This window comes from Pholis gunnellus (assembly GCF_910591455.1).
Source record: "Pholis gunnellus genome assembly, chromosome: 14".
In the NCBI taxonomy this organism is placed as follows: Eukaryota; Metazoa; Chordata; class Actinopteri; order Perciformes; family Pholidae; genus Pholis; species Pholis gunnellus.
The window spans coordinates 15,861,915-15,876,585 of record NC_136541.1 but is presented as its reverse complement, the minus strand read 5'-3'; the positions used below and the strand labels follow the sequence as shown (position 1 = coordinate 15,876,585).

Genomic DNA, 14,671 nt, shown 5'->3' with positions numbered 1-14,671 from the left:
ATGGCCTCGGATCGCGGGGTCCCAGGGGCCGGCGTCTATGGAGATTTACCCCCGAGTTATACGCGCTCCCAGCCGCCCGCGAACCCAGACGTGCTCCGGAGACCCAGCTACTGCCACGCTGCTTTCGCACTTAAACAGATCTCAAAGGTGATGCGACGCCCGCGGTGTAGCGTGGATTTATGTTTTTTTAATATGGGGTTGCAGCTTTCCATTCAAAAATGTGAACGAAACGTCTTCAGAGGCAGCTTTTTGATTTAGCCGTTATCTAATCGCATGTGGGAATGTGTCGGGGTGGGCTGACGCAGCAGCTCCCTGACCGGGATCCGGGGACCACCGGAGCTCCCCGAGGGAGACGACAGCGAAACCCAGGAGTGGTTCAGTTAAACGGTTTATCATTTACCGAAAACAGTGTAGAGATTGTCACCAGAGGTTGGTATAGGAAACATAAATAGTTTGTGTTTAATGGGACAAAACCCCGTTTGAAGGCTCAGCTCGCGTGACATTTTTGGGAACCCTCCCCTGGAATAAAGTGATAACAACTTAAGAGTTTCACGTTTTGGCAGCACGTTAACGTTGCTGGACACCAGTCTCTCTCTCTCTCCCTCCCTCTCTTTCTCTCTCTCTCTCTCTCTCATTCATGTATGTTGTTAATGCCAACCGGGAGGGAGAGGGAGTGGGTGAGGGGTTTGTTCCCGTATCGCAGCCCCGTGTTGTGCGTGTTTTTTTGGCTTTGTGCAGCAGGCGGAGAGCGCACTGGCCCGCGGTCTGTTTGGAAATGTGGTGGGTCCTGTGAAGGAATTCACTGATTGAGTTTGATCTGACAAAGCATCTTTGGACCGCCCGGATGCTTGGACGTGTTTCAGCACTGCTGAGAGAAACCACAACACCAGTGCGATGTCTCTCCTGCAGCGGTGACATTTGTAGCACCGGGGGGACTGAACGGCCGAGAGGCTGACAAATAGTTTGCAAATTAGAGGGGAGAGAAAAAAAAAAAAACGGTATATTGTAGATTACTGCAGGGAAATAGCTGTCAGATTACACTCTAGTATTAGTTTATACTGATGTAATAGTTAACCACCAATAGTCTATTTTACAGCAGTGCACACATGATGATAACCTTGTACTGCTCTTGCAATAAACACCAGATTATAAAGGTGCCTAATACAGAGTGACACCTTTTTTGATAAGACAGTGTTGTTGATTTTCTTAAACTGCAGCTATAATCTAAATTGTCACTATGTAGCTCCCATTAAGTCCTGGGTTTGTTCTGTGTTAGTGCACATTGTGTTTTTAAGCTCTTTTTCATTGAAGTTGTCTTTTTAAACTATTAGGAATTAGTTTCCCTGAAAAGTTGCCATTAGTACAAAATTGTTGCCTTCAACCGTGCAGTTTAGATCACCTCAGATGTGGAGATCCTGCCTGGTGTCTGCGCTGCAGTTCAGGCGGTAGACATGAGTGTTTTAGCAGGAATCTGACAGCACACACTCTTTCGGGGGTATATGACAGCACCGGCATCGAATCTGTGGCTACAGCGAGTTCGCACCTTCGCTTGTCATCGCGTTATACAAGGCTTCACCTCAAATTCCACAGAAAGACGCCTCTCTCTCTCTCTCTCTCTCTCTCTGTATATACTGATGCATGTGCAATCCAGTGTCTTGGATGCAAGTAGTCACTACACGCTTCACATATTCTTCACACTTGTGACACAGATAGAGATTACAAGCTATATGCTGCCTTTGTGGACAGTTGTGCAATGAAGCATTGCTCATGTGTGGCAACGCTGATAATAACTCTGTCCCTTTCCCTCCTGCTTCTTCGAATCCAGGGTAAGGCGGTAGGTCAGAAAGCCCCTCTGTGGATCCGGGCGAGGTTCCAGGCCCTCCTGTTCTCTCTGGGCTGCCACATCCAGAGGCACTGTGGGAAGGTGCTCTTTATTGGACTCTTAGTGTTCGGGGCTCTGTCTGTGGGACTCCGGGTCGCAGCCATCGAAACGGACATCGAGCAGCTGTGGGTGGAAGGTGAGTTTCAAGATATTTCTCCTTGTCTTTTGAGCGGCGTTCTCGTGAAGGACTCTGGTGTTGTTTGCTGATTGCTCACGCAAACACACCATCGCTATATCCTTCAGGTGGCATGGCCGTTGTGAGTTCAGTGCAGGCTTTCGTGGCTGGATTTACTGACTTTCTGTTCCGAATATTCAGCTGGGAGAAGTTTGTACGTTTTCATGAGCTTGTTTTCCCCCACTGGGTTTAACATGGAGTTTGAATGACAATAGTGGCTGCTGGGAAGATGCAGGGTGGCCGTGTTAAGTGTCATCTCAGTGCCATGGGAGTGTTCAGTGACTGATAGACTGACTGCCTGTCTGCCTGAAATCTAGACTAAAGCAGCAAGGAATAAGATGTGTGTGAGCCGGTTTTAAGTTGTTTTATGTTTGTCTGGATGTGTAGAATTATCAACGCCATCATCTCTGTATAGAAGGAACACAAGTAACCAAGAAGCTTGTAGATAGAGTATTAATTGTTTTGCTTCTCTGTTTCCTGTGTGTTGTGGATGGGATTGTGCTGCATGTTTTACTCTGTGCTCAGTGCAGGTCGCTCATGTCTCACTAAATCACAGTTTACCTGAGAAACTCAAACACAGGACTGCATTACAATAGTCCCTCTTCTGTCTCTCTCACACACACACACACACACACACACACACACACACACACACACACACTGACTATCTGCCGCTTGTCCTTTCTGCACGGCTGTGTTTATGATTCTGCGCTGACTCACAAACCTTTAGATTTGACACCGCTCTCTTAGAGCATTTTTAGATTTAGGTGATCGGTACATTTTCAGGGGTAGCGGCCGCTTTATTTGGTTTTTCACATTGGCCAAATTCCTTTTAAACCCCCAGGCTTTCAGTGCCGGGGCTGATCCCCGCAGCAGATGGACTGTGTGAATGGTTAGCCATCTTTGAGGGCTCTGACCCCTCCCCCCCTCACCTCCCTGTGTGGTCCCTAACTATTCTTGGATTCCATTCAACAAGAGGCAAGCAGGCAGGCAGGCAGGCAAGCAGGCACCACCTCCCTGAAACCCCCCTCCCTCCTCCCACCCCCCCCCCCCCCCCCCTCCCCCTCCTCCTCCTCCTCCTCCTCACGAGAAGAAAAAATATAAGTGAATGCAGCTGAAGTTTACCCACCTGTTTTGCACACTCTAAAAGCGCTACAGCAGTTGGTGAATATAAACAGACTCTATGGGGTTTTTTAAGCCCACCATGTCACTAGAGGACGGGGACAGGCGGCTCCCACAGGAGCTGTGCGGAGGTGTTTGAGCAATCACACGCTGCTGCTGGCGTCAGGAGAAGTGTTTGGAGGCTGTGCGCTTCAAACGCACGGGAATTAAAAAGATTTCCAGTATCAGGCACAATAATAACAACAACAACAAAAAAAACCAATCTCTGTAAATGTAGTCTCTGAGATAATTAGCGTGACGTTTCAAAAGCCTGAATTTGCAACAAAGGCAGGCAACAAGAGTTTGAATTTCCACAGTCTCTCTTTTTTTCTTCTTCTTTGGTTTCTTTCTGGTTAGTGTAAAGCTTCAGGATTACCTCTTGAGCTAATTGGCAGATCCATCTCTTAAAGGAGATGTTTAGATGTTTGTGTGCCAGTTGTTTTGCTGCGGGATTGAGAGAGTTGAACAAGGGGGGCTGAAAAGGAATGCTGTGCCTTTAAGAGGCCGTGGCCATGTTTCTAAAGTTTCTGCCTGCCTTGTTTCCACCAATAGCCCATTGACAAAGCTGCTAGGGCCTCAATGGAGAGTAAAGTGGTTCGGTAACAAGGAGAGGTTAGTTCTCTCTCTCTCTCTCTCTCTCTCTCTCTCTCATACACACACACAAACACAGAAACACACACACACACACACACACATGCCCCGTTGCACATAAGCAGAACGAAGCAGGAATGATATTCCCTCAAATGAGACAGCTGATGTCATATTAAGAGCCTTAAAACGTTTTTCTACATTAGTTTTTAAGTTGTATTAGATTGTGTTTTCTGTATATTTCTTAATTTAGGAGACATTTTTACTTCTCATGTGTTTAATCTATCAGATTGCAGCATAAACACAGCCTTCCCACTTTGTCTCCTCATTTGTTCAGAATAAACTAGCTGTGAATTGACACCGTATGTGTTAACAATGCCAGTGGTGTAAACTGTGTGTGTGTGTGTGTGTGTGTGTGTGTGTGTGTGTGTGTGTGAATGTGTTAGGGGCATATGCTTCCTATCATATATTCATACCAGAGCTTGCTCCCACGCATACATAAACACGCACACACACGCACTTGTCATCTTTGCCACCTTTGGTGTGTACAGCCTGCCGAGCCGTCTGTCTGCCCGCCTGAATTTCCTAACTGTCTGTCTGCTTATGCTTTGTGTATGTCTGTTTATATTTCTACCTGTCTGTCTGTCTGCCTGCCTGCCTGCTCTGTGAAGTCAGGCCACCAGGTCTTTTTTAATTGCTTCCTCCCCTCCTACAGGACCAAAACACTGTGAAGCGGAGCACAGCAGTGGAGTCTGTCTAGAGAGAGTAGACAGAATAGGGAGGTTGTGGGAAGTCAGTGTCTGTACCTGCGTTCCTAAGCAGACATACTTCCACCGTATGCGGCCTTTATTCGTTTCCTCTCTGTTTGCCTTCAGGATTCTTGTGCATTTGCGAGGGAGGGGGGGGGGGGGGGCATGCAACAAAAGAGTAAAAGGGTTAATCATGCCTTCATTCCTCCCACCTGTGTAGGTGGGAATAAAAGCCACAGTATCAGGGTGTTTGGTCTGACAGGGGGATTATTTCTAGCTTACTGCTCGGTCACTCTGAGACAGACATCACCCATAGTTTTTTTTTTTGAAAAGTGTCTGAAGACGTGAGGGAGGAACACGACTACGGGATGTTTCCATTATTCCCTCAGCGACGCATATCATCTAAAAGGTGCCTGAATCTGTGTTTCATTTCTCAGGGCAAATGAAGCTCTGCATGCTGTAAACATACATCACGCCGTCCTACACCGTTTATGCTTATACAGCCTGCCCACCTTTGAGCGTGTGAGCCGGGGGAACGTGTCACCCAGTCTGTATTGTCCACAAGCAGAAAAGAGAGAGATCGTAAAAAAAAAAAAAAAAGGTGCAGGAAGAAGAGAGGGATGAGAGCAGGCGTTGAGGGGGTTGGGGCAGGAACAGGGCGGAAGTTTTACGGCTAGCTTTTTCTTGCCCATGTTTTTGCTTGTCTCACTTGAACAAACAATCAAGTGTGAGACTGTCTCATGCATGTCTTTCTTCCACCATAAAGGACCGTGAGACTCTATGAGAGAGAGGGTCGCTTGACATTTTTACTACTAAATGATTTATTTTTGCAACGCGTCACGATAATTGTTTCAAGTCTTGTATCAGACCTTTAAGACTTTTCAGCTCAGATCATGTTTTTTTTTTTGTTTTTGACAAAGGCCCATTTGAAAAGCTTGTTTGGATGTTTGAGACGATAGAAATGGCCTCCGTGTAAAAGTGGCGGTGTTTACTCTCACGTTAACCAAACTCATTCTTCTTGGCAGAGTTTGGGTGAGGCATGACAGACATGTACACATACTCAAGCTGTCCAAATATGAGTGCAGCGAGACAGGGCCTATCCGGATAGCAGGCGCACCACATGTCCCATAAAGAGGCCATGTAGACAGAGGATAGGAAAAGGGGGAGGCCGAGACCGTACACGGTCCCCGTAACGTGAATGCATAGAGACTAGCTTAGCCAGCTAGCAATGGAATCAGACCAAGAAGTGTATTGATTAAAAAGAGAGCCCGGATGAGAGAGAGAGAGAGAGAGAGAGAGAGCGAGCGACGACGTCTGAGTTTGCGTAAATGAGCGAATGCACGCGTGGGCATTTTGGGTGTTTGGAGCGGTTTCTCTAAACAAACCTCGGAGCGGCACAGCAGGTAAATGCTATAATTCATTGGAGCGCACACAGCGCCCCAGTTCAGACAGAGAAAGGGAGCTCTATGAGGCATTATTGGAGGTGAATAGTGCGCGGTGGTGCCCCAGCTAGATAAATAAACTCCCAGCGCTCAGGGCCCGGGACCTCACTGGTAGAGAGAACAAACAAGACCAGAGTCAACCTGGGTCACTTCTAAATGTTTATTTCACCCCCCCCCCCCCCCCCCCCCTCCTTCCCGCCATCCTTCAATCCAAGTCCCCCTCGTTCCATCCCTTTTTTCAGCACCCCCCCCCAACACACACACACACACACTCTTCAACAGTCAGACCAAGACCACCCTCCAACAAATCAACACACATTGAGCAGCTACAGATACATGTGCATATGACAGACACATGGCCTCCATGATGCAGGAGGCACACTGACTGCTCCCTACCTATTTGTTTTTTTTTGAAGTAGCAATGTTAAAACTAAAAGTATTCACCAGGTGGCCACATTTACAGCGATAACATAAAACACACATTGAATGGTTATTTTGGTGCCAAAGCTTTTTTTTTTTTTTTTATTAAAAAAAGGTCACCGGACTGTCAGTCACCGTGACACTGAATGCAGTATACGGAGAAAGGCTGCAATGCAACTGAAGACGGAATAATGAAAACGCAATCAATATAGCGTGGAGCCCTTTCTTTCCCGGCTGAAGAGCGACCTTTGTCTTTGGTCTGCGCGAAATAAAGCGGCACCAGTCACCTCAGAGTTTGCACCATTTGCTTCTGTCTTTACACCATGAAAGTATAAAAAAAGTAAAGGGTGAGGGAGACGGAGAGAGCCTCAACACTTCCTCGGCACTTGGGAGGGGGAAAAAAAAGAAATGGGTTCTCGGGGCTCGATAAATTCATTTCTCGGCTGAATGAGACCAGCAACGTGGAAAAATTTTGCCTTTCAGGCCGGGATGAATGTATGTTTCAACCACACATTAAGCAGTATTAGCGGTCAGTGGAGTGTCTAATGTGACTATTTTTCACAGTGGCCAACTCTGCCCATGATTAGCATAATTAGCAGAGGCAAGCCTATACATATGGAAATAGAAAGTGCCTAAATGCCAACCCTGGTGGAAATTTATGTGTGGTGGCTAACACCACTGGCACATCTGAATAGAATGTAAGTGAAACTGATTTTTCATGTTGTTTTCGCTGTTTTATGCTGTTTTTAAGGTGTGATCTCGGGGCAGTTTTTTATTTTTTTTATTTGGTGATGGTGGGAGCTGCATGATTTAAACACATTGAAGCTGATCAATTTAGTTTTCTCATGCTCGCACATCAATTAGGGTTTTCTCCTCCTAAAATAACACAACTGTCCCGGACGATTAATGAACAGAAACAAGCGTGCGTGTGAAGACAAAAACACGCACACACACAGACTGTATTTCTATAGGTAAGATACCAAAGTGCCAGCCTCACCCTCCCACAGCCATTGTTTTACAGGCTGGGAAAGTTTTGGTCCATTTGCTTTTGTTGTGAAAAAAAAAAAAAAAAAAAGAACGTTCCCTCTTTTATTTTATTCTGCTGTTTGTTGGGAAACATCTGAAAGAAATTGAAGGGGTTGAATGACAAAAGGGTCTGCATTCAGACTGGAGCTGCAGCGCTGAAGGATTGTATGGAGGAACGGCCCATCTGCTGGGGGCAGCCCGCATTCGGCAGTGCCCTGGCTAGGGGAACGCCATAGGGCAGGGCCGGGCTGAGGACCCAGAGTGGGGCACAGTCCTGATTCTGGTGGGTCCACAAGTGACAAAAGGACGTTTTTTTTGTGACGCTGGGTGCCAGGCCAAGAGAATGAGTTACTTATTTGGCTCCTTTGCTGTAAATCAAGAGGAAATAAAGGACCTCTATTGGAAAAAAGCATCTGAGAGAAAAAGTAAATGATGCATATAAATGGCAGCCGAGGAATGACTTTCTGTCCTTTTTCATATTGTTGCTACTCTGTTGTGAGCAGACCTCTTTTTCCCTTTAATCTATATTTTATTAAAGGAGGTCCTGTATAGAAGTAGTTCAGTGCTCCTCATGTTGACGTGCTGTGTAAATCAGGAAAGGGTCAAATCCAATGCACTGTGTAGCAGGTAAAAGCATACATGTCACTTTCAGCCCTCTTCGTCTTGGGTCTTCCTCCATAGCAGCGTGGGGCCTTTCAGAGGCCCCCTAATCCAGCTAATCTACCACACTGAACTTTGAAGGTGGCCTGGTCTGACCTAGCATGGCCTGGAACTGGGACTAGGCCTATAAGCCACCGAAGACAGAATAGAATAAAATAGAATGCGTTTGAGGCGCAGCACTTTAAAGATGGCACTGCCTCCGTCCCAGCAGCCAGATGTGAGAAGCCGCACATATTTTCAGAGAGTTAGGGGATTCTGGGTGTTCGGCTTTTTGGAAATGGAAGGGTCAGGTGGAGAGGAAATGACTGGGTTTGGTGGAGACAGAGTCCAGTGTTTAAACCGGTGCGCGCGCACACACACACACACACACACACACACACACACACACACGCACACTCACACACACATTCATACAGGCATTATATCCGTACACACAGCCATGAAACCATGTCAGGGCTTGTTGTGACGTTTTTCATTCGCTTTTTCTCTCTCCCAGTGTCGTAACTGTTGTGAAAGTGCCTTTAGTGGTGAAGCTAAATGAATTCACATGTTGCACCCAGCAAGTCGAGTTGTGTGCAAAGATTCTTCAGAGTTTCTCAAAAAAACATCCAATGAAAGAACCATGGATGTGATTTAGAAAGAGTTATAATTATTTTGTGACCCCCCCCCCCCTCCCCCCCATATTTTTATCGTGTTGACAAACACGGACTCATATTTCATGTTTCATGAAAATTGCTCATGTAGTAAAATTAGCAGCCGCCGGGGTGTTGAAGCGCCGGGTTTCCACACTCAAAGGCGCTTTCTTCCCAGGGTGGGAACAATTTCCAGGAACTGTCTCTTTAAGGCTGAGCGCAGGGAGAGAGGGTAGGGGGATTGAAAAAGAGTGAGAAAGAGAAAAGAAGTAGAAAAGGATAAAGAGGGGGGGGGGGGGGAGAAAAACCATGGAAAGACAGATAAGACAAGAAAGGACAAGGTTCCTTCTGGAGCGAGCGGTAAGCTGAACAGAGCTGAACTGAGCAGAAAAGTCGCGAAGCTCAGAGTTGGGTGGTTGGGGCCGGACCAGGGGTTGAGGAGAGAAGGCGAGAAAGAGAGCGCGAGAGAGAGAGAGAGAGAGAGAGAGAGAGAGAGAGAAGAGAGAGAGGACTGGCTGCCTGGGTGGTCCAGATGGGAGGAACGAGACACAAATAGCTATAATTTACTTCAGGAGGCCTGTAATTACAGAGCCAGAGTCTCTCCGAGCCACCCAGTTCCTGTTGGGATCAAAACCCCACACTGCAGAGGTTAACATACGAAACGTCAAAAAAGGTTTAACAGATGTCAAAGAGGTCCACGGACGGAAAGGGCTTCATTTTGTAGTAGCCTTTTTTTTTTTTATTGGAAATCTGTGTGGCAAGGAAACTGAGCGGAGCCGAGGAGAACTGTATACCTCTAAGCACCGGTTCTTTACCCCGAGTCCGGTTCTTGACTCGTACGTGACAGTGTGGAAATGAATGTTAAATAAACTCTTTATTTCTCAAATACAAGAGTGAGGATATTCTTCTTCTCGACTTAAACTTTTTTTTGAAGGACCAGATGTGCAAAAGTTACCCAGCGAGATCATTTTGAGTTGTTTTCTTTCTCTTTTTTGGGATGGACTGAGCCAGACACTTAAAACAAATAGACACCCTTGTCTGCAAATAAATGAGGCGACCTTATATTCTGAAGCCCCGTGCGTAGGTAATTAAAGCCTTGAAAGCGCAGCCTAGAAATATTGGACTGCGTCTCCGAGGCCCACAGTTCTAACCTGATCTCACACTTTTGCGGCGGAGGCTGAATAGTTTGTTTTTTCTTTTTCTCCCCATCAATTATAGGAGCCTGCTCCAGGCTGGGGGAGGTGCAGAGAGTGTGAGGGGAAGAGAGAGAGAGAGAGAGAGAGAGAGAGAGAGAAAGAAAGAAAGGAAGAGGGAGACGGACGGAGAGAAAGACAAGAGGCAGGATTAGTGGACAGTGTTGAGAGGAGAATAGATGCAGTCAGGTTTGAGTGCAGCGTAGGGAAGGTGAGCACGAGAGTGACGAGCGATAGATTTAAAAAGGAGGTAGCCCTTGTTTCCAAACTTCCTCCATCCTCCCCCCCCTCCCTCTCTTTCTCTCTCTGGGGTTGTCATGTAGTGGGACAGCGAGAGGGGCAGACGGGCCCTCTGTGATCCAGCGCGGCATGTTTCATGTCCACTTGGCACAGGCACAGATCCCCCCGGCTGGCAAACTCTTTTCAGGGCAACCTCCTGTAATTAGGGGGCTGGAGTCCACCGCACAGCACAACATCTCTCTCTCTCTCTCTCTCTCTCTCTCTCTCTCTCTCTCTCTCTCTCTCTCTCTCTCTTTCCTCCTCTCTCTGTCTCTGCTTTTTGTTCATCACCACCTCTTGACATCTAATATCTCTCTCTTCTATTTGCCTTTCTTGAATGTCTTGTAAGTTATTTGATGTGTTTCACCACCGAGCATCTGTGTGCCGTACCTACACAGCCACTGGCTGTTCCCTCCTAACCGACTCTTCACTCCTCCCTCTCATCGTGGCCTTTTCTCTTGAGTACTCAAAATGTCGAACTGGATATCTCCTGCCCCGAGCAGAGTGGCAGAGGGTTTTGGGGGCATCAGAGGGCTGGTTTTCCAAATGAACAGGGCACATCTGTTTCACAGAAGGAGCCAATGAGAAGCTGTATTACTCATTTCTCTTGGCCAGACACTGGCTTGTGTGAAGTGCCTTCAAAACCAACACTGGCGAGGGCCAAGGGCGTTGGTCGATATATGTATGTGTGTTCTTGTGTAAGTGTGTGTGTGTGTGCATATATGCACATGCAACACACCTTGTTATAGGATCTAATTGAGTGTGTGTCTTTGTATAAATATGTGCTAATGTATGAATAATACAGCACCTCTATCTATCTATCTATCTATCTATCTATCTCGAGAATTCAGTATTCATTTTCCCTTTATTCTTTGTTTTCTAGCTGGTAGTCGGGTGAGCACGGAGCTTCGCTACACCAAGGAGAAGCAGGGAGAGGACTCAGTATTTACCTCACAGATGCTGATCCAGACCCCTAAAGAAGAGGGCACCAATATTCTTACCCAGGAGGCTTTGCTGGTTCACATGGAAGCCGCCCTGTCCGCCAGCAAGGTCCAGGTGTCACTGTTTGGAAAGTAAGTGGACCACGGACAAGTTATGTGAAAAAAAGTTTGAATCGAGTGTCGACAACAACGGCTGCCAATTATAACATGTTTTCTCTCTCTCGTAGGTCGTGGGATCTGAACAAAATATGCTATAAATCAGGAGTTCCTATTATAGAAAATGTCATGATTGAAAGGGTGAGTTCACAACAAACCGATTTTTTTATTCCTCTATATACCGATTTTCATCCTGGTTTGTGATCTTTAATCATGCTTCCTTTCTATTTCCTCATCCCAGATGATTGACAAGCTATTCCCCTGTATGATAATCACCCCATTGGACTGTTTTTGGGAAGGGGCCAAACTACAGGGAGGCTCCGCCTATTTACCGTAAGTCTTCTAATATTTGACCCAACGTACATTTCTCTTTTTTGCACATTGAAACATTTCATCGAAAGTTTTGGCTCTCCCTTTGCTGTCATTGCTTCCACCTGACTTGCGTTGCAGACTAGAGCTTTTGGAGAGTTCCGTAACTTTTAACACATGCTCGATGGAGACATACAGTTGGGCTTTCAGTATTCGGTCAGTGAGTGCTGTGACTGACAGCGGCGGTCAGTAATAGAGTTCTTTAAGGGCCCAGAGAGGGACTGGAAGGGGGGGGGGGGGTTCTGACAGAGAAATTCAAAGGGAGAAAGTGAGGACGAGGGAGGGATGGAGAGAGAGAGAGAGAGAGAGAGAGAGAGGAGAGATGGCTGCAGAAGCAACTGGGTGGTGGGTTGGTAGAACGGAGGGCGGGGAGGCGGCGGCGGCTGCGGTGGTGGTGGTGGTGGTGGTGGTGGTGGTGGCAGGGGAGCCCTTTGGGTCAGACAATGGTAAGCATTCTTTCAGTTTACGAGTGAGTGTCCATCAGTGCAGGGGCCCCGGAGGAGGGAGGGGGGGGGGGGGGGGGGGGGGGGGGGGGGGGGGGGCGGCTTTGTCAGCTCACGGCTAACACTCGGCATTCTCATGGTAATGCCCCGGGCTCCCAGCTCCCAAGTTGTCCAACAAATAAAATGGGCAGTATTCAAGCCTCAAGTCCCTCGAGAAAGACAGAGTGAAGCTACAAGACGGTTAACAGTGGAGTCTGGGCGTGTTTGGGCATTTGCAGATTCTGTTTTTTTTTTTTGTCTTTTTTCAGGACGAGGTTCTCTTGAGAAGTTGACTCACTGAAAGAGAGCTTTTTTTTTTTTTGGTCGTTCAAAGTGATATTTCAATTGAGTCCTTAGTTTATAAAAAGAAGTTTAGGTCATAGCAGATGTTTCTTTGCAAACAAATTATTTGTTTGTATTTCTGTCCCGTGCTGACAGCGGTACGTTGCATGACAGGCCAGCACATACAGAAACAAACACAAGATTCCCGTCCGTAGCATCTCCCAGCAGAGCACGGAGGGAGAAGAGGGTCTTTGATGCTTCACACGTCTTCCAAGTATTCCTGACAAATCACACAAAGCGTTCAGCATCTGTTGTTATTTATTAATAGTTTTTTTTTTGGAGGGAATGTGTGGTGGCCACTGAGGCCCGAGCCCCCCATCGCCCCCCCCCACCCCCCCTCAGCTTCCGCTTCACTTCAGCTTTGGTTTTAAATGCAAAAAAAGAGTGAGATGGAGAGAGAGAGAGAGAGAGAGAGAGAGAGAGAGAGAGAGAGAGAGAGAGAGAGAGAGAGGCAGATTTGGAAAGAGAAGGAGGAAGAGTGAGTGAGTGTGAGAGAGAGAAAAAACTTAGGAGAACAAAGAGCAGCAATCTATGAAAAAACAAAAGGGCCCAGGCCCGGTTCACTCAAGCAAAAAGTAGCTGATAAAGGAGTGTGTCTTTGCGAGCAGCAGCAAAAGGGACCCTGGTATGTGGGAATAGGAGAGGAGCTCTCTTCATAAGCCATTGGAGGGAGATTGGGCTCAGAGTTGAGATAATTTAGGATTCTTTTATTTCCATCTCTTTTCTGTCTTCTTTCTTATTTTGTCTCACTGCAGAACGTGTCCATCTTAAGTGTTTTCTTGCACTGAATCGTGAAATCTTGCAAAGAATGTTGCATATTATTTATTTTGTGGGGGTTGTTTGATTTTTAAGAAGCATCAATCAGTAATATCAAAGTGGATTGATTGGTTATTCTGAAAGTAGAAACAAAAACAAGTTTCCAGAGCAGGATATCGAGCTGTGAATTGATGCTAACTCATTGGTTAAGGCATTTAAAACACTCCAGTTCGACATTAGTCCCTTCAGCAAGAACACTATAAAAGCCACGAGCACAAGAAAGCTGTTCATTTAAAGAGTTGAGAGTGGATTTATAGACAAATTATGAATTTATTTCAAGGAGAAGGAGGATGGCGGTACAGTCGATTTGTCTGTGGACATCACACAAGAAGCAACGTGAGAGTTCCCCCGTTGCTTCTCCTCTCATCCCTCACCTATTTCCCTCCCCATCCATCCACCCAACCTTTCCCCTTCCCTCCCTCCTTATCAAGACGTTTGGGAGGCAGACGTAATCGTTATGACTCAGTGCAGGACATTGAGGAATGGAAGCGAGCAGGCAGCCACCGTGCCTTTTCCTTGAGGCATTGTGGCAGCGTGAAACAGGATAATAAACGCTATTTTATCCTGTATCTGCAGCTAGCCTCCTGCGTAGCCCGGCCCAACCGGGGAGACAGAGTGAAACTGTTTTTTTTTTTTTTTCTGCGCACAGTAAAGATCGGCAGGAATGCAAAGCCATGCAGCCTCGCAGGCACAACGTGATACAAGCTATTTTACAGTTACTTCTTCAAGTTATTGTCTAATATGTTCGGGTTGATGCTCACCGTGTGTGTGTGTGTGTGTGTCTTTGCTCTCCAGGGGTATGCCAGATATCCAGTGGATGAATCTAGATCCAGTCAAGCTGATGGAGGAGCTGAGTCAGTTCACTTCGCTGGAAGGATTTAAGGAGATGTTGGACAAAGCCCAGGTGGGACACGCAAATACCGACTGACGGATATACTGAATGAAAGACTGTAGTTGCAATTCTTTTTTCTATATACTGAGACTTAAGTAACTAAAGTAATGTTGTTTGATTCCTCAGGTCGGACATGCCTACATGAACAGGCCATGTCTAGACCCCTCAGACCCCGACTGCCCTCTCAGTGCACCCAACAAGGAGCAAGGAGAGGTAAACTCACACATAATCTCATTATGTCATCGTGTCCTAAAGAGAGGTTACAGAACAAACAGCTAACGTATTTCTCTGTCTTTTTCCCTCCGTTCCTCTGCTGCTGCTCGTCCATTCAGAGTCCTGACATTGCCGGGCGTCTCCAGGGTGGTTGCCACGGTTTCAGCCGGAAGTTCATGCACTGGCAGGAGGAGCTGATCCTGGGAGGGCGGGTCAAGAGCAGCCAGGATGCTCTGCTGAGGTGTGTGCTTAT

The 14,671-nt window shown here is 46.8% G+C and overlaps 1 protein-coding gene across 1 annotated transcript in view; it reads left to right on the top strand.

The window, feature by feature from the left end:
• The window catches only part of ptch2 (patched 2), a gene marked incomplete at its 5' end in the record, with an annotated part of 29,308 nt that continues 14,637 nt past the window's right edge, over window positions 1-14,671 (top strand). The window contains 8 exons of the mRNA XM_079173533.1: window positions 1-147; window positions 1,826-2,018; window positions 11,091-11,280; window positions 11,376-11,445; window positions 11,546-11,637; window positions 14,109-14,217; window positions 14,332-14,418; window positions 14,538-14,659. Of these exons, the coding sequence (XP_079029659.1) occupies window positions 1-147; window positions 1,826-2,018; window positions 11,091-11,280; window positions 11,376-11,445; window positions 11,546-11,637; window positions 14,109-14,217; window positions 14,332-14,418; window positions 14,538-14,659 (1,010 nt within the window). The remainder of the gene's footprint in view (window positions 148-1,825; window positions 2,019-11,090; window positions 11,281-11,375; window positions 11,446-11,545; window positions 11,638-14,108; window positions 14,218-14,331; window positions 14,419-14,537; window positions 14,660-14,671) is intronic.